Here is a 26278-nt window from a genome sequence, read left to right on the forward strand (position 1 = left end):
CTACAGAAATGAATAAACACGGATTATTCAATTTCCGGGTCTGTGTCCTTTTTGCCTCGTTATCAAGCTGAATTTTGATACATCGAACACTGGAAAACTATAAAGTCCTTTCGTTTGAAGGGCAAATTTGTCGTCAAAAATGCCAAAAAAAGGTCAGCTAGCATTTTCGTAGAAATTGCCCTTCTTTTTTTTACGTTTGACCACGGACGAGGACGGGGACGCGGTGAACGGTGTATGGGTTTGTTATTCCCATAATATACTAAGGGAATATAGGTAACAGTAAAACTTTATTGACCTCGTTGTTTCCTCACATATCATTGTCTAACACCTTTACCTTGTATTCCGTGATTCGTGCACTCATTCTGGCTTCTTCGTTTCTCGCTAACTCCTGTGAGGTAAGCCGGAGAAATGTTGATTTTTGTGCTTGCAATATGAAGCCACATAAAAGCTCACATAATTCAAATAATGAATAATGTGACAGTTGACTGTGACAGCGACTCTGGCTTAAGAAGATCTAGAGTTGACGAGTTGACAACAAGGCTTGGAGCATTTTACAAATCTAATCTTCGTGGGTCTTCGAGAAATCGTTGTTTTCACTAGTCGTGACCACCCTCAATTTAGCGGATATGAAGAGAAAAGGGTTGGTACGTACAAAATTGGGATATTCTTTCAATACTACTATCGTAAATGTGATTGAGCGCTGGAAAATGGGATGGCTGTCTCCTTCAGGGCGCTCCGCAATATTTATTTCCAAGCCCTGTCTAAAAAGCACGACATAAAGTACGTTTCGTGAGACCTTGAGAAAAGGTACATCGATATCATCATGAGAGTTGTCAAGACGTAATGAGGAACAGCCGTGAGTGTGGTAGCCTGTTGCACGCGTTCAGTTTCGGGCAAGGGAGGCTCAGAGGTGAAGGTTTGTGGGAAAATAATGTTGCGGGGAGGGGAGGGGAGGGGAGGGGAGGGTTAATCTTCGCTGCCAACAACCTCAACAGTACGACTGTCAAGCGCGCTAGCGCGGGAAAACCTGCACTAGCTGCCAAGCGCGGGAAAACATACAACTGGTGTCTAGCACAAGGAGAGGTGCTCAGTGCAAGCCGCGTTTAGCCTCAGTATTGGGCATGAATAGCCACAACGTTTAACTTTGATTGGTCAAATCAGTGTCGGTGCATGCGCAATAGTTTTTAAATGAACCATAAAGAACAAATCAATTAAAAGCTGCCCTCCAATAGTTAATAAATTATATTTACAACACATAAAAAACACTGCTAGATGACAACTTAAAAAATATACAATTCTGGCTTCAGTCGGAAATTTTTGAACCGATTTTGCTAGTAATCTGGTTCACTGATGTCAGTTACAATTGAACCGAACATCTTTTCTTCCCAACGCGACAACTGTTCAATAAATCCCCTCGTTGGTTGCATGTTCTCTTTGCATTTCTTCACGTGATTGTAAGCATCCTGGAAAAAACAACAGAAAACACCGTGACCAAAAGAAAATGCTTTTTTTACACCTTCTTCAATTCTTGAAATAATCAAAAGCTTGTAAACTTGTAACAATCCTATAATTTCTATCAATGTAGCTTGCGAATCCTTTTTTTTGTTGTTGTTCTGTATATTACTACTTATTTAAGTTTTATTTTAGTCGCTGCTGTTGCTTTGTAAACTTTGTTAATAATGTCAATTTGTAAACACCAAAATTTATTTGCATTTAGTTTAGTATAGTCATACCTACCCGACTCGACTAGCTTTAGCTATTTGCGGGTAGGTATATACCTAACTTGTAACTATCTGTTTTCAATTAAGTGTTGTTGTTGTTGTTGAACCATATTTTCACATAGTACGTTATATCTTGCTTTTACACGTTAACTTACTCTGTTCCTTTGATATAACAGGTCATTACAGTGATCCTATGTGAAAATATGGCTGATTCACTTAATATGAATATTCCCTGCTGTCTTTGTTTCATATTCCCCACTCTGTGGGGAGACTGGTACGAGTGAGGACGTATGGGATCGTTTGGGTAGACGAATGGAAATCCACCGTACGGAAAAAGATGGTGGCTGTACATTTTACTACAATACTTTGCGAGCCTAACACAACCAATACGCACAAAAGTTGCCATATATTTTTTGCGAAATTCTTCCCTTTACTAACAATATTTTGCATCAAATGAATGTAAATATATGAAACATATATTTTGAACTGCGGATGAAAGATCAAATAGAAGAAAGATCCTCGCAGGTAGTACGCAACTTAAGCAGTTGCGAAAAGAAAGTCTGAATTTTTTTTCAGGCTTTCTTTTCGCAACTGCTCAAGTTGCGTACTAACTGCCAGGATCTTTCTTCTATTTGATTAATATTTTGTATCCTAGGTTTGAAATTTTTAGAACTTTTCTGTTCGTTTTTATGAACGTTTTTAGGGTTTTGCACGCTAAGAATTATGGGTAAATGTACCAGTCGCTATATTTTTCGGTGCAGTTGATTGCGCCGATGGATAAGTGTATTTCTCGGCAGCCAGTTGTGTAGGAAACACTCTTTTAGGTAAAAACTATTTAATGAGAGCTACGCTACCTCGAGAAAATGCCGAAAGATGTGTTTGTTCGTCCACGCGATGCCCGTCTGTCTACCCAAACGATCCCTTTCTCGTTCAAGTCTTTTAAAGGCAACCTAGGAGTTTGTAACTGATCTATGGAGTGTGTGCAATACGCCCCCATCAATATATTAAAATTCAGTTTGCCAACAAGGCCAAGAAGACACACAAAAAAAATTGAATAACCACACGTTTAATCATTTCTGTTTTTCGTGTCTCTGGACCACGATAACACGTTGAATTTTAATATTTCGAAAGGAGCCTATTAATAGTAAGTAAACGACAAGGCGTGATGCAAGAAATCATCCCCGAACCATTGAAACTTTCGCCTTGAGTACGGTCATAGCATATTCTTGAATTGTGAACTTTCGCAGCGGCTTCAAAGTTTTTATAAACGAGTCACTCAAGATGTAAATTGTAAAGAAAAATATTTCACTAGGCTAACAACACTTACCTTCAGAGACACTTTTTTATTCCACATGTAATAAGCTATTGCTACCGACACACTGCGGCTTATGCCCAACGTCGAACTTAGCAGAACTGTTCGGCCATCTTTAGTTTGGTGATCATCTAGAAGGCAATGCAACAAAGATAGGCTGTAGATCGAGACAAAGGAGCTAAAATATCTTTAAAGTGATAACAGAATCTAAGAACACTAAACTCCTAGTTCCCAGAAGAGTCATGACTTGGCGATTTCCCGCGCTTTGCAACGGTAAGTTTCCCGCGCTTTTCGGTTGTCATTAGTTACACGTTTTCAGGTCGCTTACATGTCCCTCATATTTAGAGCCAATTTTTTCCGTGGTTAAATTGATTTTCAGCGCTGTGTAATTAATAAAAAAAACTTGCGCAAACATCTAAAACGATTGGAAGTCCAGCCAAAATCAAACGTGACTTGCTCGCACGTGTGCACCCTCCCTCCCCCCCCCCCCCCCCGTACTTGACGCTATTTTCTTGCATTAGTTTAGAGTTCTGGCCCCACTGAGTTGTTCAAAGGCTGGATAACTTTATCCGCTGGATAAGGCACTATACAGGGTCTAAAATATACTTCACGTTAAACGTTGTCCAAGGTTTTCGTACACTGACTCCCAAACTTAACTCTGGTTATAGTGTGCATATTCGCTTGTACAAGAGAAAATACTGAAATCTTTGAACAGATTGCAACTGTTGGATAGTGACTTATCCACAGGATAAAGTTATCCGACCTTTGAACAACTGGCCCCCGGTTGGTTTATTGTATTGTATATGTCTGGTCACAAGGATAACTCTACGATAACTTTGGTTGATTTCACAATTATTATAATAATTATTGTAATAAACCACTAACTTGAAAAACAGCAATTCCTGTTAGTTTGGTGCAATGTCACGGGTGTACGCTTGTATTGAAATACATCTACAATGGAGCCCCGCTCTACGGACACCCGCAAATATGTTTTATCTAAAATTAACCCGCTAATAATACGGTCACGGGTTAATGCTGACAACGAACACTTTTCTGTGTCCCGAATGACAAATCCTCATATATCGTCAACCCCGCTTTACGGACACTGGTTATCTGCGCACTGTCTATTTTCATTGTAGACGTTGTACCCTGTTCAAATAATGACAGATTTTATTCCTAAAAAATAGTAGCAAAATAGCGTGAAATGTGACATGTATGCCTTTCTTCCTGTGTTTTACCCTTCCATCGCAGTCCTTAAATAAAGTTTTCGTATTACCGTATTAACCCGTATTAACCGGGTGTCACTGTACAAGTTTGCTAAATGTATTAAGCTACATGTATATGCTTAACTAACCTCCAAAACCTCTGCCTCTATAACAAAACTCAAAAGCTTTCATTCAGCCTTGTGTCTTACCAATAAAATTAACAATGTCTGTTAGACGTGAGTAAAGATCCTCCTCCCTATTATCCTCGACTGGTACAGATAGCACTTGCGCAACTCTCTTGTCATCTCGCCCGAGTGTCATACTGTCCGGACAAAATCTACACCAACAAAAAACGTGACCGATGAATAGTTTCAACTGAAAGCTAACTGAATTAAAATCAAACAAGCAAACATATTTGTGGCAAATTTTATGTTAGCCTGTAGACAGGAGACCAAGAACGTTTAACACATGCCACCCAACCCGAGTAAATTATGCTATCAGAGGTATTCGTTTACCTCTTATTAACCGAATTCGATGTCCGCACTGTAAGTTACGGACCGAGTTTTTTCCCGCCATAAATCAACGGGAAAAACCTAGGATCCGTAACTTACATTACGTACCGAGAAAACGAGGTAAGTAAGGCCCCGTTCAGACTAGGTGCCCGTTCCCGGTTCTCGGGCACGGGCACTAGTCTGAACAGAGCTTTTTGTCGGTGTCCGAGCAAAAATCTGGGCACCGTGCCCGGGTACAGGCACTACCTCCAAAGGTAGTACTCGGGCACCGTTCCTGGGCACGGGCACTGGTGTGAACAGGATTTTGTCAGTTCCCACGTTTTTCCCTCATGCCTCCTTGCGATACAGCAAACATAATGGCGGGCGCTAAATTGAAGAAGGAGAACACGATTGCTCCTTGGGCACCAAGGAGTCTGAACAACGTCCTTTTTAGTGCCCGGGCACAGAGCTCTGGCACGGGCACCTAGTCTGAACAGGGCCTAAGATATTTATTATATCTCTGAGGAAAGGAAACGGAAACTAGCAGGCCGTATAGTGAAATACGGCCGCAAAATTGACCAATCACACCACGCGTACTAACTAAGAGATATAATAAATACGGTAACTTGTAATTTAATTTTCCAACGTAAAGTCTTCAGACCTCTCTTTGTGTTTTCCATTTATCGTAACATTATCTTGATCCAGATGCTTGGTCCAGCGACCTTAGGAAATAAAACTGCCAATTTTTTGTACAGTAAAGACGTTTTTTTTTTGGGGGGGGGGGGGGAGGGAGGAGTGTATCCATGGAAATTTAATGCTGCAAATTAAATTTAGTCCAGGAAAGAACGGTCCCACATACTGAATACAATTTCTGGTGGTATATCAAAGTGTCCTGTATAACTGTGCCATGTGATGAACCCACATCCAGTTTATGGAGTTCAACAAACTGCCGTGTTTGTTTTTTCTTTAAATAGTAAACAGATTTCTAGTAAATGTATTTTAAGATCTCAAACACTTATTACACAAACTGCATTCCTGTAGAGGAGTGAAAAAGAGACTTACATTGTGTCATTTTCTTTCGCAACAATCACATTTGCTTTGACTTTGAGATCCTTTATCATCCTGCGGTCCTGGGACTGTTGGAATGTTGCTATATAGAGGAAACCAGGAATTATCTCCAATGGGTAGGTGTCAATCACATCCAACTCCTGTTGATTAGGAATCAAATATTTATGATTTTACATTGTTTACACATGTACTTAAACCTATTAAAGCTCCAGTATGTACAGTGATCAGCACATAACTTCTTTTATCAACAAAGCCAATAATTTATGCCTCAGTTCCATATCTTTGAAACCTTGCATTTTTTTAAACCACTAATTAGCATAATGATAATTACACGGGAGGCCTGGGGCGACCTCGTTAAAATTTTGGTCAGTTTCTTTGTCATCATCTTCATCGTAGTGACAAATGTGCATATTAAATTATTCATTAGACCTGGATTAAAAAACCCTTCTCCCCTAGAGGGGATATTTTTGTCTCTACTGTACTGTCTTCAGCAAAGACTGGCCAATCAGAATCCATTGTCTGTAGTCCACAGTGAAATGAGGACACTTTGTAATCTTACACTTACTGGCATTACATAACCACAATAAAATGTGAGTCAGGCCTGTATGAGTGTGGTCATTGCGTTATCGTTAAGTAATTTGCGGTGTGACGACAAGTAGCATAACGCAAGGATACTGAAACAACACCATGCTATCTTTGTGACTCAAACTATTCCATTAGCTCAATTGTGACAGAAGAACACGTTTCCACCTACACTTAACGCTAATAACATGCATACACTAACTCCGCCAGCATAAATGCCCATAGGCGTCTTTAATTGAACTGAAATGTGAGCATGCAGATTAAAATGAGGTAGGGCTAAGTGATGTAAACAGCAAAACAGTCAAATATTTTTTGTTTGGTTCCCTGTTTTCAGTCCTTCATACTTATCAGTTATCACCATAAGGAAACTGATTCCTCCCACCCAAGAAGATCAAGAAAAAAGATTTGGCTGAAAAAGAAGCTCAGTCCTGATTACCCTTGGCATGTAGATGATCTTCTTAGTACGGTGGAATGGGTACAGTGCTGAAAACTCCTCATATCCACCTAGAAACAAGATTGGCATTAAAATGTTAAAAATACATTCAGTGCTAACTGGAGTAAAAGTTGAGTTACAAAAATGCTAAAACATAATTTTCTACCTTTAATAATTTTAACAGAATTCTTGCTTCCCATCTCCCACATGAGCTTTGCACAAGACAGAGCTGTGCTATCTGAAAGAGAATAGTATTAAAAAAATTTTAGTTCTTATCCAGCAAAGTGCATAATTTGTGAGGTATGAGTCGAAGAATGCAATGTGCTCTGTGCTTATGAAAAAACTGAACACAGCTCCATCCCTGTTTTACTTGGCCAAACTTAATCTGCACCGTTTTTCTCTTCAAAAATATTAAATTATGATCATAGTTGTCAAACCAGAAAAAGTGACTCACTTTTGTCTTTAAGTGAACTTGTGTTGCTGTCATAAACCACAACATGTTCCTTTGTCTCCAGCTCAGCATCATGGGGAACTGTGAATGCACCGATGTCATTCTGAACATAAAGCAAACATGAAAACAAATTTCTTTCATTCTGTGGTACACAATATTTTTATTGAAAACATTCTGTGTCGACTCACCCTTGGAGCAAATTTTGCAGTTATTACATGGCTTTCATTGTAGTCCTGCCTTTCCCTTGTATCTGCAAAAGACAGATACAAAGCATGCCTTTTTACACCAATCAGATGCTAAATCAATTACTGCAAGAACATATATACAAACAACAAAAATATTTCCATTACAGTTTGCAGTTTACTCATCTCATATAATTATGATTGGCTAGAAATTTTTCCCAACACAACAAACATTCCGGGAATTAATGAATGTTGTGTTATTCTGCTGTTGCGAACTAAATAACAGCAGAATACAGTTTATGAAGTACAATCCATATGAAAATTAGCCATGTGGAATTTTTCGTGTTGAGCCAATGACGTCACTTCCTGTAATTTGAGCCTTAACTTCCGAAACAAGGCCAAGTAATGGCGGCCGTGAAATCTCGAATAAAAAGCTAAAAAAAATACTTCTAATCGCCGTAAAGGATTGAAATTTGGTAACATGAGTAAGAAGGTCATATTCTACACAAAAATGCAAAAAGATGGAAAATGAAATTTTCATCCCAGGGGCACTTTAAGTGAGGAAATGTTAGGTCGCACAAGTTCATTGTGTATTTCCTTAGTAAGGAAATGGGAGAATAATATTGTACAATTCCAGGAATTATACATCTTAGTGTTCAGACCACTTTTTGCAGATGCACTGTATTAACTAAAATATTAATGCTCCACAAAATTAGTTAGTTCAAAATAAATTTTAATAAAATAAATTGTGTCAGTTCAACTTGACAGGTGTTATTTTCTTGAAGCATTTTTTTAACATGTGCCCTAAAAAAGTGGAGCAAATAAACTTCCAAGACGCCAATATGTATTAAAAATCCAAGAATAAAATAATAACGTTTTCGCATGAATCACTGTTTTTGCCATGGCTGTATCTTTTCCTCCAGGGAATGTTTAACCTTATCACTCCCAGGAGTGATCAATATGTAATTTCTCGTTACATTATCAACCAGACAGGTGATGAGAATAAAGAAAATCATAAACTAGATGATATAATGTTTGATGTAACACCAAATTCTGTGAACTAACTTTAAACAGAAATGCATGGCAGTCAGTCAGGAGAATTAACATTCAGATCATGGAAGTAAAAGGGTTATTAGACTCTAATTTGTAGGTTTGCTAATCTTTCAGGTGCCTTTTGATATGGCATCAATGTTTTTTTCTTTTCAACACAGAATTTGCAATTCCCCACTCAAGAAACTATGGGGAGTCTTGTATGAGTGAGTTCTTATGGGATCACTTGGATAGACAGATGGAAATTGTCGCGAAGAATAAGTGCATTTCTCAGCAGTCGGTTATATAGGAAATACTATTGGAATACTAGATGAATTGTATTTAACAAGAGCTAGTCACTACCCTGAGAAAATGCCAAAAAAATACATTAAATTTTATTCATTTGCACGAGTTTCATCCATCTATCCAATTAATGATCCCACAATCCCTTACTTGTCTTCCACAGTTTCTGTAGTGGGAGATTCAGAATGAACAACAAGTTGGACAATAGTATTCTTACCTAAAAGGAGAAGATAATTAGGATCACTCAACCTTGGATACTGTCCAGCCTAGCCAGATGAGAAAACCCCAAAATTATTTCAGACAAGATATGCGAGTTAGGCTTTACATGTCACATTTTTATATATAACCGACATGGGACATGGTACAGTCTGCAGAGCATGACAAGTGCTTGCATGAATTTTCAGAAAAAGCATCTGCATGGATGAGATCGCGCGTGTTGAGTTCTGCCATACTCTGTAAACTGGCTAGGCTAGCTTGGAGGTGATTAGCCAAGTACTATTCACCTCCGAGCAACCGAAGAGAAACAAGATAGCTTCCCGTTTCGCCACCGTCACTAAAGGGGAATTTATTTAGATAAACAAGGCAGCTGTTACAAAAAATACAAAAATGGCAACAAAGTTTAGTTTGACGGTATTAAATGGTAAGTTGTTTAATCTTTCCAACCTCACATTCTAAGGGGGAAATGAATCGAAACTACAATGCCTTGTTTACGAAAACTGCCGAGCACTATATTTACAATGTAGACAATGAAACATCTAATGTTTTGGAGCATGGTTTCAAAATCAAGACAAATTTCACACAACAATTAAAGAAATGACACCTTAGCAACTAAACAAGTGTCTCAAAAAGTTTTAATTGTTCGCTAGAAAGCGAGACGGAACTTTCTACAACAAGAAATCGCTTACCATGCGGCGCGCGAGATTTTAAAATTTTCCACCATATTTTGTCAGAAATACTGTCAAAAATAAGGAATTTTGGCCCGCTAGTTATTCAGCTTGTGTGGTATATACTAAAACAATTATTCACCTTAGTGTCGATGAAAGTGGTGGATTTGCGGCTCGGTAAATATCCACCACTATTCACCTCCACTCCGGTGAATAATTGTTAATTATTTTTAATTGGCAAATGAAATTTCACCACAACTTGGTACTTCATACCTAGCATATAAACTCACGTAATTTTACTGTAGCGTACACACTCAAATTTTTCCAACACGATTTACTCGCCATGACTCGCCTGTTATGATTCATTCATCATGATTCAACTCTCTTGATTTGCGCATCATGGTAAAGGAGTTGCAAAGCTACTAGTTCTAGCTACGCATTTTTTCAAATTTGACTCGGAAGTTATAAGTACGTAAATTATGATCATCCGCGTGAGTATAGTCCTGAGAAGGAATGTTTGGGGTGCCTTTGACTGACGTTTCGACAACCTGAGCGGATGTCATCTTCAGAGTCAAGTGAATATTTGTGGAACGTTTGAGGAAGTTAGTATTTTATATTATGCGGCGGACTCATTTTCCCTGAGGATCACCTGATCACGAGACCCTCACAACCATCGAATAATGCCTGAAAAATCCTGATCTATATATACACAGCATTCTCTGCAGCAATGCATTGCAGCAAACGCAAATTCAAACAGGCATAATTGAGTTATATGAAAAAAACGTAGAAAGGAACCCAACAAAACCAACCTGATTAAGAATATTATAAACCTCTGTACATTCACAGAGAATTGTCCCCGTTGAAGACATCTTGTTAAATGATAGATAATATTCACCAAATACAGTTTTGATCAAGCTTTGGAACGTTGCAATGAGTTAAACTTGTCAACTAAAATGGTCTCCGCCATGTTTGTTTTGGTTGCCAATGGTTTAGCCGCTGGTCGCTAATCGTGCTGGCTCAAACACTCACAGAACTCTGAGGAAGTTAGTGTCAGTACTAGTAACCACGAGCCCATGGGCTCCTGCAGTAACCCACTGCTTTGCCTGCTGTACCAAATTATGAAATTAGTAGATTAAGGGCCAAATTATGGAATTCTCTTTCTCCCAACTTAAGACAGAGCAGCCATCGTGTCTTTCAGGGGGTCCTTACCTTTACTCGGTCCCCATAGTTCTTCCCCTATAAGACATTTTTATTGTTGTACGAACTTTTTAGACACTTGAAACAGACAACAAGGAATATTCTTACTAATTGAATCAGCCAAATTTTTCGCATAGGATCACCATAAAAATATATTCTGTCATAGGAACAAAATAAGTAAATGGACCGATCCAATCCAAAAATTCGACCAGATATACCCCTTTTGCTGCGCTTTGGTCCCGGGTATCCGCTCCCAACCCGCTCCTTAACACTGTTCCGGCCAGCCACAAATGAAACCAGCACCGCATAAACACCTTGTCAGGTTCGTTCCGGTACCAGCAGGTGCAGCGAGCTTGGATGCTACTTAAACGTAAACAGACCCGATCCGGACAGGATCCATTGGGGTCAGTCCCCGTGTGAACACGCCCGAATTGATAGCTGTTTTCGTCTTAGGCGTGACTACCGGAAACGGCAAATGAACCATAAAGAAAATATTTGTTTATTTCGTCACGCGTTGAACTACAAGTCGTAGGTTACCTGTTTTTGACGCTGTGTCGTAGGATTTAAATGCTACTAGAATTTTCAGTTTCGGAGAGAAGAACTAATTACGTTCTAAAGGAAAATCTTTCATTGTCTCTTCGTCAGGAAATCACGAAAAGGTTGTGTAAATATCGTCCCTACCGTCTCTAATCAACTAAAGTGTTTAGCATTATGAAGTGTTGTTGGGCAAAGCGGAAAACAGCTGAGATAACGGACTCAAAAAGTGAGTAAAGAATTTAGCTTTAGGATTATTTGCTTTTATATTAACTCTGCTCTGTGTCATTACACGATTTTCCTTCGTTACTAATCAAACATCGCGGGAATCCGACTGTGAGCGAGCGATGATAGTCAGGCAATTGTAATTACGGACTATCGTGTGATGCAGGGTGTATGTATAAGTGAAAAATTTGCAATAAACCCATCCTACATATACAAAACAAATTAGCCGAAAGCTTATTCAGTATACCATTTATGTTACTGAGTTTCCACCATAAAGTCGAGATACCAAGAAATATAAAATTTTCCTGCTTATGTTTTCGTATATTCCGTGTTGGCTATCACGCACTTCACTTCTATGGAATGCTAAATATTGGAGTTTATGCTCAACCATATGATATCATTATCGTGTACACAGTTCAAGAATAGATCACGCGCAGGTTCGCGAAAAATTACGAGAAATCCAAAGTCGGCATCCGCCAGGATGATTCATTGTCACGTAAAACCCACAGTGCACTTGGATCGAAGTAATATAATATATAACAGAGTCTATTATTATTAATTTATTATTAGAGTCTAGATTGTGTACGCCGATAAATCAAACTATTTATAAGACGTAGGAGGTCACAAAGGTTATCTGTGAGAAAAGAAAGGGTTATATTGCGTCAGATTGCCTGTTTTGCAATCTGACAAACAGCTTTTATTTCATTACTTTTCGTTCGCTTATCGCGCGCTGTGACAAGTAAATGAGATAATGTATGTTTGATAAATTTTAAGTGCAATGCAATAATGTTAGAGAATGGTTTAAGATCACCCAAGCGCTCTATTTTAACTATTCTTGGTTTTCACGTGACGTCACCAAATTCTAGAATTCAAAACTGGGAGGCCTACAAAATTTTTACCTTCATTCAAGGAAAGTAAACCTAAAAATATGTCTGTTCACAATTTCTTAGCTCGATGTCGTGCTTCCTTTTGAAAATAGAACAGTTTCAATTTCCGAGTTTCCATCGTGCGTGACATAAGGAGGACGGCCGTGACAGAGCTTTTCCGTATCTTAAAAATGACTCTTCGGGTGATTTTCAGCATTCTAAACAATTTAAATTTGAGGAGAAATATTAATCTAAACATTCGAAAATTCACAAGGGCAAACAAACCTCTTTTCTGGCAAAAGTGAACTTCAGATGTTTTTTCGTATTTCCGGCCGCCATGTTTGTGCCCCTCAGAGGGACACAAACATGGCGTCTCCATACTAAGCTCTATAAATTTATGTGGAACATTTTGTCAAATACCTCGAGTACGGAATGCCGCATAGACCTGACACTTAGACAGATGCCTTATTTATTTATCCTCTATACCATGTCAATTTCTTGACTTCATTCATGGAATGGTTTCGATTTTTTTTTTCAATGGCGTGACAGTGAAAAACCGAGAATACATTACCGGCAGCTTCAGCGTAACACAAAGAGGAAAAAATAAAATAAAATAAAATAAGGGCGAGAGGGGAGAAAAACGGTTAAGAGTTGCGAGTACAAGAGAGAAAGAAAGAAAGAGATACACGCGAACTCACGCAAAAATTGTCTCCCGCGAGGATACGCGCGCTCGCGTGATTTACCCGCTTGTGGCGCTCCTTATTTTGCCGCTCTCCGCCAAAGAAGCTCAAGTTCTACCAACAGCTACCGAGGTCTTCTAAATATTGTGGTCATTGTCTTAACATTTTAAAGATTGTCTAAAATTTGCAAAGACATTTCAAAGGGATATTCGAAGGTGTGGCTCTACCATATCTAGTCAACTCTCCGGTAAGCGACCACCCTTGGGGCACGACAAAGTGGTCGCTTACGGGAGGTGGTCGCTTACGGGAAAGATCAACAAAAGAAGCATAATTTTACCTTAGTAGCTAAATTAGGCAAATAGAAACTAATTTATTTGATTTTTTCACATTTATTCATTCTTCTGATGAAACATTTAGGAACAGATCTGTCCCGTTTACCTACAGATCTAATATTAGAGCCATCTTCTCTGTCTGTAAACTGTTATTATCTGTCAGCAGTCCGGGGAAGCGTCATTAAAAATTGAACTTTTGTCAATTCTAGGTAATGATTTACTAACGATCATACGTGATAATGTTGGGTGGTTGCTTACCGGAAACAGAAATGTATAATTTCTGGCCTAAAAAGTGGTTGCGGTCTCTTTAGAAATTGAGTAGCCTGCGTAGCAGTCGTTTCCGTTTCCTTCAAGCCAAGCGGGGCAAGCGCACGAGGGCATTGGGCAAAAAGGAGCAAAAAAGTAGGAGCGGGGGGGGGGGGGACGGGCCCCTCCCCCCCTCCCGCTCCTACTTTTTTTGCTCCTTTTTGCCCAATGCCCTCGCTCGCTTACCCCGCTTGGCTTGAAGGAAACGGAAACGACTGCTACGCAGGCTATATTGTTGGTAACATAATGTTTCTCAGGTTTTTACCAGCCTGTATATCGTGGCTATAGTAGTAGATCTTCGTTAAATCACGAGGATTTGGTTTTACAACACCTGGTCTGGTTGTGGGCTGAATCGACTTCTGAATTACATGTTTTTGTCGCGTTGCGCTAGCCCGGTAAACAGCGGGAACGTGCTGACTGCTATCAAGTCATGCGCAAATATTTTCCACACACACTTGCCGGTATAGTAACTGTTTGACATGCACGCCAATAAGCCCTTTATCAAACAGAAGTGGTGAAGTTTTTACCTGACTCTTTTTTATTTCAACTTTTAAACATCCGAAAACACTGCACTATTCTAGTAAACGCGTTGTCAGCAAGCAATTAATACTAGCGTCAGAAAAAAATAAAATGTGCTCTATCCACTGCCTTAACCAGATGTCATATCATTGTAAAAACATTTGTTGGTTTTTTTTTTCAGCAGCAAACAAACTTTTGATAATGATACCGCATAAACACTCCTGCATTCTATGTCACTACTGCGTGATATAAGCGAAGTTAAATAAAAGCAATAACAACCACATAATGTGAATAAATTTTTAAAAATAACTGGAAGCAAAGTTAACACGTGAAGAGAAACTCTGTTTCAGATAACAGATGCATTCATATATTCCGTCAGCAGAAAATCTGACCCGTCTGTGTTTTTTAAAGTTAATGTGCAACGTGCAACCCCCGGCCCAGTTATCAAACGTTCATTTAGTTGAAAGGAAATTAAATGTTTGATTGACGTGTATATCACAGTGAAATCTTTTCCACAAAACGATAATATTTGCGCAGTTATCGCAGCGGCCTTCTGCGTCAGATTCCCTGTGCCTGCTGTTTAAAGCACGATAGACCGAAGCCTCGTTCTCTGTTTTTCGTTGACAAAGGTATGTTGTGTTTTTTGCACCGTTCTGTTTGGAAAATCATACAAGGCATAAAGCAAAACTAAAATAATGTTTTACTTTCAAAAAATACGTGAATCTGAAGTGTGGTCAATTGTCAACATCTCGGTACTGCTACTATACGTGTCTGTTGGTGGACGCGTTCCGCAGAAAAGAACAAAGAGCTTAAATCGTTCTTTTTCTGAAAGGTGTTAAAAATTGTTTCATCTCTTTTCATATAAATTAACACCATACAAATTGTTTTCTATCGCACGGAGAAGGCGTCGTTTCAATTGCGAATTAATTTCGCAGTTGAAAGGAAAAACAGCATTCTAGAAGACCCTTGATCTTTGTACCAGCCTGACTGAAGCAAATTTAAGGATAGTAGTTCTTTTATCTTTTTAATGACATTTTTTATAAGCTTTGAAACTGAAAACATTGTATATTTTCTTGTAGATTCAATCTTGATTATTCTTTTGTTTTAATAGTAAATTTTGTCACGAAAAGTACCTACTGCCGGTGATTCAGTAAGACCGTGACAACACGTGTCATCAATGGACGTCTGTCGTTTGAATAATTACCACAAACAATAAACTTTTGACTTCCGACATTAAATTTGCATAAAATTGCTGTTGTGGGTTAGACAAAAACAATTCTGGCAGGTTGGAACACAAATCGAGTGATTCAGGGCTACAGTAAAGCTTCAAAAATAGTCTGGTTGGGCGACAAAAACCTGACTGTGGTATCACTTATTTTTCAGGGGAAAGCTGCACACCGTTGACGGACATGTCTGCTCGGAGCTATAATAGTTCTTCCCCATTTGAGAAGCGATTGCTTCATCGCCTTCAGGGACACGACGGAGCCATAATGCACTGTACCGTCGATCCGAGAGAAAAGATCCTTGCTACCTGCTCAACTGATGGAAAAATCATTATCTGGACAATAGCAACTGGACAGATTTTAAAAACTCTAAAAGGCGGCCATACCGAAGAGGTGACATCTTGTTCGTTCTGTTCGATTGGGCCTATTTTAGCTTCATCTTCCCGCGACAAGAAAGTGATACTTTGGAATTATGACACTGGAAAGCGTGCTTCACGTTTAGGTAAGCTATCATTAGTTTTATTATCGATTAAAGTATTGTCTTTCTTGTCTACGAAAAATCTTGACTTTTCTAAGTTATCTTTTCTTTGCCGATACTTTCGCAATTAAAGATAGATATTTAATACACAGGCACAGGAGGAAACAAGTATTAATTCACCTACAAAGGCGATAGTTATATATATTTTTTATTTTTTTTTTCGTGGGTGTTGTCCACATTGAACTTCGATTCATAAGAAAGTTTACATGGAAGTTTAATGAAATTTCGGAACCGCAAACGTGGCTTTGGTGAAAATGCATTCGGCGATATGCTAACGTGCTTTCTATTGTGTCAGAGACGGTAAATTTGCGTTAAAATTTTCAAGCCATAACACAAATTGTTTCCACGACGAAATACAACGTTTTCACGGCAGCAAAAAAAAAAAAAAGTAGCGACAATTTTCACAGGCATTATAGTAAACTGAGCTTTTGTATTTTTCTTGGCCCTCCCTAAATTTTCGTTCTTTGGCGGAAGCTGTCATCATTTCATTTTGGATTGTTCTGCTAATGCAAATGAGCGACTGACAGGTTTCTTCATTTCTTTTTGCTAATAGTCGCATCCCAGGGCAGAGCGAATAGCCGTGGCAAAAATAAGCAGTTTAATTTTCCACAAATAATATAATGTTTGCTATGGCTTTACTTGTCGCTTGTATTTAAGACGAAATATTAGCCAAGTGACAGACACCTGTTCAAATAAATTCCACATGAAATATTAATGATTTGAACAAAAATCTTGAAGAGTTTAAAATTTGCATATCTGAGATTCAGCAATAGCTGAAATAATACACTGTCACGAGTTTGCTTTGTCGTCTGATTGACTAAATATAACATCTACACACATCGGCTAAATGTTTGTTCTCGGTTACTTGGATGAATTTTGCGGCGACCAGCTCGAACAGCCATTTAAAAGACCGTACAAACTTTTCGCAAAATGCCATGATAATCAGATTCAGGCTCAGTTTTCAAACCACGAAAAATTAACACTTTCTTAAATTACCTGTATTCACACCTAGAAATGGAAACTTAGTATTACTGCATTATAGCGGTTTGGCATATACGCGCGCACGAGGTAATTAACTGAATCATTCTGCGTTGGTCTGTTCCTTTCACCACGCTGAATGTCTTTTAAACAAAAACAAAAAATATATTAAGAGAGATTTAGAATCGCGTTTACGGCCAACTGCAAACGTGAGATTCGCGTTTATGTTTTCTTGATAAAATAAGTACATAGACGGAACAAAGCGCAAAATAATCCTACCCTTTACGATAGCCCGAAACTATTCAATTACTGAGAAACTGAAAACATCGCGCGGCAAGATAGGAGCTGTTTACATGGATGTAGGAAGATCCTAGCACCAGGAAGATCCTAGAGGGCGGATCATCCTAGCGCCATATGTTTTCTCTATTCAGTTCACATTCAAAAAGTTGTACTTGGCCCTAGCGCTAGGATCTTCCTAGAGATAGGAACTTCCTAGCTGAGAGATAGGAAGATCCTAGGACTAGGAAGATCCTAGCTCCATGTAAACTACTTTCGCTCGGAAGATCCTAGTACTAGGGACAAAAAGAAAAAACATAGCGTTAGCCGGGCGTTCAGCTGCTCAAGGCCGACAGTTATCCTTCTTTTCCTTCTCCACTTGGTAACCACTTTGGCCGAAATTTCTGCATGTAAAACAAACGAAAAGTTTCTCCGCCTTCAGTCTGATCTTCCTAATGCTAGGATCTTCCTCCCGCCATGAAAACAGCCCATGGTCACGTGGTCATTCTGCAGTTTGCCGTTTGCCCTGAACATTATTCTAATCTAGATCTCTCTATAAAGTTGTTTGTATAATTTTAGCTAGTGACACAGGTATACACTGGAAAATTTATTCAATTGGCATCACATTTTTTTCACAAAAAATATATGTTTCACCTTAGGCTCAACTATAATGACAGCTATCATGTTAACTTGTAGCGATACACTTCGTCCCTTTTCCGAATTAAGATAAAAGTATACTAGAGTACATTTACGTTATGAGGAATGATGATTGTAATAAACTATTGAATGAAGAGCGGGTCATAAAAATACAGCGGCAAATACAAAAATATAATGACTCGTCCCCTATTCTCTCTCTTTGAACCTGATAATGGGCCAAAAAATATGACAGGCAACAAATGTCATCAACTGATTGGTACTTCTTAAATAAAATGATCGATATGGCATTTTCGTATTTGTATTAATGAAAAACTGCTCTAGGCGTAAACTTAACTTTCTAATTCTGTAATTTTGTATTATCAGAGTTGCATTCAGATGCAGTCCTTTTTTGCGCCTTCTCCAAAGATGGAAAATTCCTCGCGTCTGCTTCGCGCGATAATACCGCTCGGCTGTACAAGATACGCCCGGGGGCCGGGGAGTTTGTCCCAGGGGGCGAGGTTAAACAACTTTCGGGGCACACGGGGCCAGTGAATGTGGTTCAATTTTCTCCGGATAGTGCCGTGGCTTTGACAGGATCAGATGACAGGACAATCCGCGCGTGGAGAAAAGAAAACGATTGGGGCTGCGTGTGTACACTAAACGGATTCACCGCACCTGTCAAGAGCGTAATTTTCTCGCCAGTGGATCCAGTGTTTGCAACTTTGGCTGGCAACAGGACTTCCGTTTGGACCATGCATGGTCAAAAATATGAGGCCGAGAACAGTGTGGATATTAGAAGCACTGACAAGCAGCTTAAGGTTAGATATTAGAAAAAATTCACTTTCAAATTCTTTTTTTTATTTAAACAAATCTAGCTACTTAAAAAGAAGAGCTGCATGACAAGTCTACCCTAGAACACAAAGTTTAATGATAACATACTTTACGTTGCTCTTTATGCAGGCTATTTCGTTTATCCCGGATGGAAGGTACATTGTGGGTGTGGCCTCTGACGTGACAGTCAACATTTGGGACTCTGTGGAGCAGAACAGTTGGAGCACCTGGCCCAACAGGTAGGGAACTGATAAGAAACGCGCGCGGGCGTCACACGCGGGAATCCTAGTCAAATAGTCAAAGGTGAAGAGGAATTGTAGCAACACAACAGTCGCTTGAGACAACTGGATAAGTTTCGGAAACAGTCTACAAACGTAGAACATAACAAATAGTAGAATAGAAAAGTAAAAGTATTTGTCAGTGGTTGTTGTTTGAGTATTCTCACTAGGATTTCGATCATCTGTAAACTCAAAAGTAGCACCATAGGAAAGTACTCCTCGACAGCTTTCATTTGAATGGTCGGTTTGATTTTGGTAGTCAAAACGGTCAACTGGGCTTATTTTTCAGCTATACCTGAAAAACGAAATGCTTTTCTGAGGGATACCTGGCAGTGGAACAGGAACGGGGAGGAGTAACATTGAGATGGATTACGAATGAGTGGGATATCTCTGCTGAACCATTCATTCCCTCTACTTTCTATAAAAATGCCAGTTAGGCCCATTTGACTTTAGCTCTTGTTTTGCAGGCCAAATCAACACGAGGGAGCAATCCTGGCTTGCTGCTTCGCCGGAAGAAACTTCATTTCAGCTGATGCCACAGGCGTAACGTTAATTTGGGAACTGGTTTAAGTGCCTAAAACAAAAACAGCCAAAGGGAAGAAAAACAAAACAAACCACGTCTCTTAGCGCTTCCACGTTTGCTTGCGGTATCGTCCACGGGACGAGCGCAATAATTTACACTGATTACATAGTGCTTCCTACATCTGATTAATGCTTAGGCTTGGATAAATTGTGCTCGTAAATCGTCTCATAAGTATACCTGTTTGCCATGCCCGTAAAATTGCGTTTTCTGCTCAAAATTCTGCTCGGCACAATGTTAACAAATGTAGCAGCACAATACTAGCTACCTGAGCTGTAGCTGACATTATCTTTTTGTAATACGGCTTGGTTTAGGATAACTAATTGGGCGCGTTTCAGTCAGTGTACGTACGTCATGCGAGATGCGAAACACAACCATATTTTTTAACACAATGTTAAGCAATTTGAACTTGTTTTGTTTTTATTACTATTTTTTTAATTTTTTTTTTAACTGTTATGTATATCTTTCCGTATACTGCTCAAATCAATTTGTTCAGAAATGCAGTATTCTGTCGGCAGAATGCTCAATGCCGCAATTGACGAATTATGCTCGAAATTCTGCCGACAGAATCTTTCCAAGCCTACAGAGCCTACAGTAATAATGCTCCTAACTGTTTTCAAGAGAGGATGATAGGTATTAATTCAATGGTATCGAATTCAATGGTATTGAGTTCAATAGTTTTAATTTGACCAATCAGAGGCTACATCTGACTCGTCTACGTCATCAGAAATGATTAAGTTTGACAAGTTTCTCGACTTAGGTCGCATCCATTAGGATGAACCGTTTGAATAAGGCTGTTCTTACAAGCGACAGAAGTGGAAGCGGGATCGGAAACGGAATCAGAAAAATCTTCTGACCAAGTGTGAATCAATACGACGGAAGCAGAAACGGAAGCCTCGCTTTCACTCAAAATGGCGGAAAGCCGCCATGTTTTCCATTCTAAATCTCCATGTAAAGGGATTGGGAATGAGCTATGTGATTGGTTGATTCTTCTGCTTGCGCTTACGGTTCCGATCTACCAGTTCACACTTGATAGTAAGCGACGGAATCAGAAGCGGAATCGGAAACGTTCTGATCCTTGCGATTCCGATTCCGTCGAGCTTACGATTGCGATTCCTTCTCCGTTTTTTGGTTCACACTGGAACGAAGGTTCCTTACCGATTCCGCCTCCGCTTTCAATTACGTCGCCAGTGTGAGCCAGCCCTAAACCAGTTTTGGTTATTTGGTTGAGGTGTTCCGAATAGAACACTTCTCAAACTGCTACTGATCGGTTTTCCAGGGTTTATCCACTAAATATCTTTTGTCTGGGTCCTTTCACTACTGAGCTACTAAATTTTTATTGGATATCATCTGATTGTACTGATGTAATTTAATTGCGCAGCGATGATGTCACGATCGTCATAGAAGGAACAACGTTTGGTAGATCGGTGAGCACAATCATGCATGCGTATATACATGTATTCCTAATAAAGCCACAGACCACCCAAGTCTGTGATTTATCAGCCAATCAAAGAGCACACAAAGCTTGTAGATAATCTACCAGATGAGTGAACGTAAGAATGATGTCAAAGAAGAGTTTAATATGTTGAGGTATACAGTATTTATGTAAATATAAGAGACCGAAATGATATATATCACAAATAAAGGTAAATAGCTTATGAATAGCTTGTAGTCATAGTTTCTCTCGGTTAATAAGCCAAAAGCATACTTAATAAAAGGCAAGGGTTATGAAGTCTGACAAACTTCTTTGTTATATAATTTTGTTAGCATTTTTGGCCTTGACCGTGCACAAGCCACGATGGATTTTGAAATGTGTTGGAGCAACTTATCAATAGAAACGTTCCTGCTAAGCTATCAACTGTGGCGTGAACATTAAAACAAAGGATTGTGCAGGGTCGCTGCCCTTCCAACATAAATTGCAGCACCATTGTTTCCATGGCAAGGTTCAAAACAAGTCCCTCAATTGATTATGGCCAATAGGGACCTTCAGATTTGAGTACAAGTGCGGCAAGATTGAGTACGACAAGAACTTCTGCTTTGGATAATCACTTGCCATAGCTTCAGGTCTCTTTGTCTACTGGTAAGCAACCGGAAAAGAGCGAGAGTTTTGGGGAAGTGACTGTATTGAAATTCCAAAGTCGTATTCATACTCAATCTCGTACTTCTATTCAAATCTAAAGGTACCTAGTAATCTCTTGACAGAAAACAAAGAGAGAGGTTGATAAAATCAAGTCTGCAAGTATATCAGAATTCATGGTAAAGTAAAGGTGACTATATGGAGGGTTAGGGTTATGTGGGTGACTATATGGTACCTTACCATGAAGTACTCAGTCTGCAAAACACGACAACGATGCAATGGTGATAAAGAGCGATTTATTGATAATGATAACAAATAATGACATATACCAATTAACAGCTGGCTAATTATGGAGATAAACAACAATAACAAAAAGCTTGGTAAAAATACATGTGCAGTTCATTTACGTGCACTTGTTACAACACAATTGTAGCATTTTCTTTCGGGTTGTACAATCAAAACTAAGGGTGCTTTACATTTCAGAACTGACCATCCTGGGCAAAAAACATGGGAAAAAATGGAACGAGAAATTTTGAAGAGTTGGCTCTAAAGATTCTTCAAAATGCACATTTTGGAAAATTGTTTGAACTAGGGAGCTCGAAGGACTAGCATCGGAGCCAGTTCTTGAAAATAATGCCGTTAGTCTGCGAAATAGCCAATCTACTGGGCCAGCCAGTTCTGACAAGTGGAAAGCACCTAAGTGAAGCGAGCACTCTTTGGGAGGTTTTCCGTCCCCCGCACATAAAAAGGAAACGATTTTTCGGACATTGTAACGCTTTGGCTGGTTAACCGTTTCTTCTAGTCTGTTTCTCAGTCTGAGGCCTCGCCAGAGAGAGAATTAAACATGTAATAAATCACAATTAAAGTAAAAACTAAAGCATAAAACTTGAACGCATCCTCTAAATAGCGAATTACATTTCAAAACAATGTAATTTAATGTATATACAACAAGAAAATCTGAGTCAGCGTCGAGAGAAAAATCGAGTAAATTCCTGCCTTTTAGTAATGCATGGCTCATGACAGAGAATTTATTTCGTTAGCAGATTTGAGCGTACGACGTGTTTAAAAGAAACTCGAATGTTGCCCGCAAGAAAACGCTTTGCTGTTTACTGTGTAAGCCTAAATACAATTCTTACTCAAAACCTCGCAAGGGGTTTTAATTGTCATAAGCTGACTTCCTAGACTGCAAGACAGAACCTCTTGCTATAAAATAATACAAGTACAAGAGAACTAAATCTAACAGAAGGAAGCACTCCCGTTAGCGAGCGTAAAGAAGCACCAAATGATCACTAGTGCTGCATGCCACAATGGCCGTAATATCCAAGGGATTTTCTAGCTAATGGGCTTTTGGGAGGGTAAGGTTTTTCAATATGCTTTTAGGCGGCAAGGTTTATTTTCTTTCTAAATTAAGTTTGAATTAATCTTCACATTCCTGTCTGTTAGAGGGACACCTTTATCCTGGAATATCCGATTTCGCGGAAATCTCGTCCCCAGAGCCTTCGTTACCCTTGTCCAGCGGAACGAGCAATGATCCTTGGTGCTGACCAATGGGATCGCAGGCTCTGGGAACAAGATTGATTTCACGGTGACTCAACGAACATGCGCATTGCATTACTCAGCTCTGCGTTCCTTAAAACAACGGAAGGGAAAACAAGACTATGACGTGAATTAAACGAGACTCAAACCACTTTACCCCAGTCCCACTCCACGCATGCCACCCTCCTCGATCGCTTTTGGGGAATCAAACTCATATCACAAGGGAGTTGTTTTGCACTCTAAAAGTTTGGCCAATGAAATTACTTGTTACCCGAACAGAAGCACACTTGGGCTTTCTAGTAGTTTCCATAAGATTTTTGAAACTTACTGAGTACATATTCTCCAAAGATAAAAGGTTTGTTAAGGTCCAGCTTTGCGCTAGATGCCTCACTATTATTCTCAGAGGAGATAACATCATCAAGAGATTTAATGAGGCAATCGAGTCCTGACTGGAAAAAGAATGGTGCCGAGATTCGGTGATTTGATGTCGAGTTCTTCACACGGTGCATTGTGGCGCGAAACTGTCCTCGGGTCCAGGCCTCTACCACGTCGCCTATGTTGACAACAAAGGTTCCTATAGAAACGTGAACAGGACAATGAGAAATTCAAATGGCCTATGGCACACTAGCCGTTAATACACACTAGTCCGAATATGAATCGAAAAGAACCCTGAAAATATTAGGTAATGGTTTAATTGAGTGACTACAAAGACATGGCAGGAAGCCGGTGACTATGAAAGCTTTATGCATCTCAGGATAATCAAAATTGGACTAGACCAAATTAATGAATTTCAACATCACAAGCCCAATCGACCGTACCGAAATAGATGGTGTCTGGTGCATTACATAATTCTTAGCATACGAAAACCTTTAAAACACTCATAAAAACGAACAGAAAAGTTCTAAAAACTGCAAAGCTAACATACACAATGTTGTTAGTACAGGGACGAATTTCGTAAAAAAAATGATGACTTTCTGTGTGCCTACTGGCTGTGTTACATTCGCAAAATATTGTGGTAAAATGTACAGCCACCATGTTTTTCCGTAGGGCGGATCGTGCAGACTGCACTCGAAGGAATCGTATTTTATCTCTTTCTTCTTACAACAAAGAAAAGGAATGGAAGATGTTTTGTAGGAATCATTGAGGACTGAATTTTACTGGGTTTAAATAAAATTTTACGCCGTAAAGGAATTTCCAGCAGAAACTATGAATTTTTACCTGGAACAGGAGGGACATCGATCCAGTCCCCATCCTTTGTCTCGATCTGAAGCCCTCCTACGTCATCCTGCATCAACAGCGTCAACACACCGTAATCCGTGTGAGGTCCTACTCCCCATGAGTCTGACTCAGCTGGGACGGGTGGGTAGTGCCATAAGGCTAGCAGGGGGAAGGCTGGGGTGAATTTGTCCAGGAAGAAATCGTCGTTCAATTCAAGGCTAAGAGCTAGGCCTTTCATTATAGCATGTCTAAACAAAATGAAGGGAATTACGATTATTAAGGAAGGATCAAGTGTAACGTGAACTATCTCTGCTAAAACGGGGTCGCTGTCATGTGCGAATTTATACGAGAAGGGTGAAAAATGAAAAACACCAAACGTTAGACGCATTCAGTTAGACAGCCATCCCACGAGAATACCTCGGAATGATTGCAAACTCTTTAGGTGTGTGTTATGAATTTTCCACTTAATGAATCTTAATCACCCTATTTTCTAAATCCTTTTTAATTATGAACGCCTTAAAATTCATGATAAAATTCTGAAAATTTGAATGGGGTCCTCCGATACAAATTTATGATACAATTCTTGGGTTGCGTGAAACTGCGAAAACGGAAAAAGGGGGACACTTAAGAAAAATAGAGTATTCTTGTGTAACGCGGTCTTTTAAGTTCTCGCCGTCATATCGAGCTCAACTTAACGGTGTTGAACTTTACAGAATCTAACTCAGTTCTGCAACCTTCGTTTCTAATGAACACTGCGTCGACTCACCCCACTGAAGACATATTCTTCATGTAACTCTTTATAGTCGCCGCAAATCCGGGTAAGTCGTTCTCATCCGGGAACTGATTAGCTCCCATCAGAGGATTGCTGGGCTTTACATCCGGGTCATCTGAGCAATCTGGACCGAAGTAAATTCCCTCTTTCAAGTCTACTTTGTCTGCTGTCATTTCAGAGCCTTGAAACAAGAAGAAACGTATTCTTGTCGGGTAAGATTTATCTTATAGCATCTTTCATGATAAATTAAATAACATAAGGATCCATAATCAGGGATTATGGCTCCTGATAACATTAACTGTCCTTTTCGGTGTTAAAATATCTCTTTTTTTTTGATAAAATATCGATAAAACCCGTCCCACACCATATTTTGATGCTCCCAGGATCTCAGTTAATAGAATGGTAAGTTCTTTTAAGCTCCTCCTTATGACTTTCAATCCCCTGTCATTCCCCCTATACATTCCTCTGGGCTTACTCCCCGCCCCGCCCCGCCCCGCCCCGCCCCGCCCCACCACCTTGGGACCAGTGGAGGGTGTCACACTAGTTCTTGATCAAATACTTTAAGTACGAAAATTTTCGGACGACAGACACCGAATAGAGTGGAGACTGCATAAAAACCAACTCCTAGAGCGACTGTACATTAGTTATCTTCGCCGATACTGCACCAAAAAATTTCAAGTTTTGCAGTTTGAAGAAGACGATAACTAAATTCACCCCACCCTAGCGAGTGGATTCACACTGTTGCACATTTTGTCGTAAAATACTAAAAACTGTAGTGATTTGCACATTTATCGCAATTAGATATACAGAATCGAAAATGTTGGGGCAACATGTTGATTAAAGTACCTTGTTGAATGTATCCACGATAGGCGGGACTCTTCTTGAGGCTGATGCTTGCTTTCTTCTCCATTGGTAAGTTGAAAAATTCTTCTCCGCATTTCATGAGTTTCTTCATGATGCTATGATCCATCCCGTGCCCAGTGATGTAAAAACACGACAGGCCTTCACACGCCAT

At 39.5% G+C, this 26278-nt stretch overlaps 3 protein-coding genes across 5 annotated transcripts; 1 reads left to right on the top strand and 2 right to left on the bottom strand.

Moving 5' to 3' along the window:
- Nucleotides 1–1224: 1224 nt before the first annotated feature.
- On the bottom strand, nt 1225–10654 carry LOC146458940 (serine/threonine/tyrosine-interacting-like protein 1). Its single transcript, XM_085090104.1, has 10 exons — nt 10471–10654; nt 8995–9043; nt 7452–7513; nt 7267–7366; nt 6979–7050; nt 6816–6883; nt 5792–5937; nt 4448–4575; nt 3049–3164; nt 1225–1463 (listed from the first exon to the last, which is right to left on the bottom strand). Exons 1-10 carry the CDS (start codon nt 10528–10530, stop codon nt 1332–1334), a joined length of 933 nt encoding a protein of 310 aa, XP_084946230.1. The 5' UTR covers nt 10531–10654; the 3' UTR covers nt 1225–1331.
- A 670-nt stretch (nt 10655–11324) lies between these two features.
- LOC146458941 (uncharacterized) lies at nt 11325–21402 on the top strand. Of its 3 annotated transcripts, none has more exons than XM_085090105.1 (5): nt 11325–11621; nt 15704–16045; nt 18356–18789; nt 18932–19041; nt 19548–21402. In XM_085090105.1, the coding sequence occupies exons 1-5, from the start codon at nt 11570–11572 to the stop codon at nt 19648–19650; spliced, it is 1041 nt and encodes a 346-aa protein (XP_084946231.1). In that variant the 5' UTR covers nt 11325–11569; the 3' UTR covers nt 19651–21402. The 3 variants fall into 3 exon arrangements, with proteins under 3 accessions (XP_084946231.1, XP_084946232.1, XP_084946233.1); XM_085090106.1 differs by lacking the exon at nt 11325–11621 and adding an exon at nt 14836–14949; XM_085090107.1 differs by lacking the exon at nt 11325–11621 and adding an exon at nt 15543–15605.
- Nucleotides 21403–23528: 2126 nt separating this feature from the next.
- On the bottom strand, nt 23529–26278 carry LOC146458942 (putative iron/ascorbate oxidoreductase DDB_G0283291). Its single transcript, XM_085090172.1, has 4 exons — nt 26110–26278; nt 25258–25444; nt 24492–24739; nt 23529–23847 (listed from the first exon to the last, which is right to left on the bottom strand). The coding sequence occupies exons 1-4, from the start codon at nt 26276–26278 to the stop codon at nt 23570–23572; spliced, it is 882 nt and encodes a 293-aa protein (XP_084946298.1). The 3' UTR covers nt 23529–23569.

Source organism: Pavona decussata, unplaced genomic scaffold (assembly GCF_977016875.1).
Source record: "Pavona decussata unplaced genomic scaffold, jaPavDecu1.1 SCAFFOLD_225, whole genome shotgun sequence".
Lineage (NCBI taxonomy): Eukaryota > Metazoa > Cnidaria > Anthozoa > Scleractinia > Agariciidae > Pavona > Pavona decussata.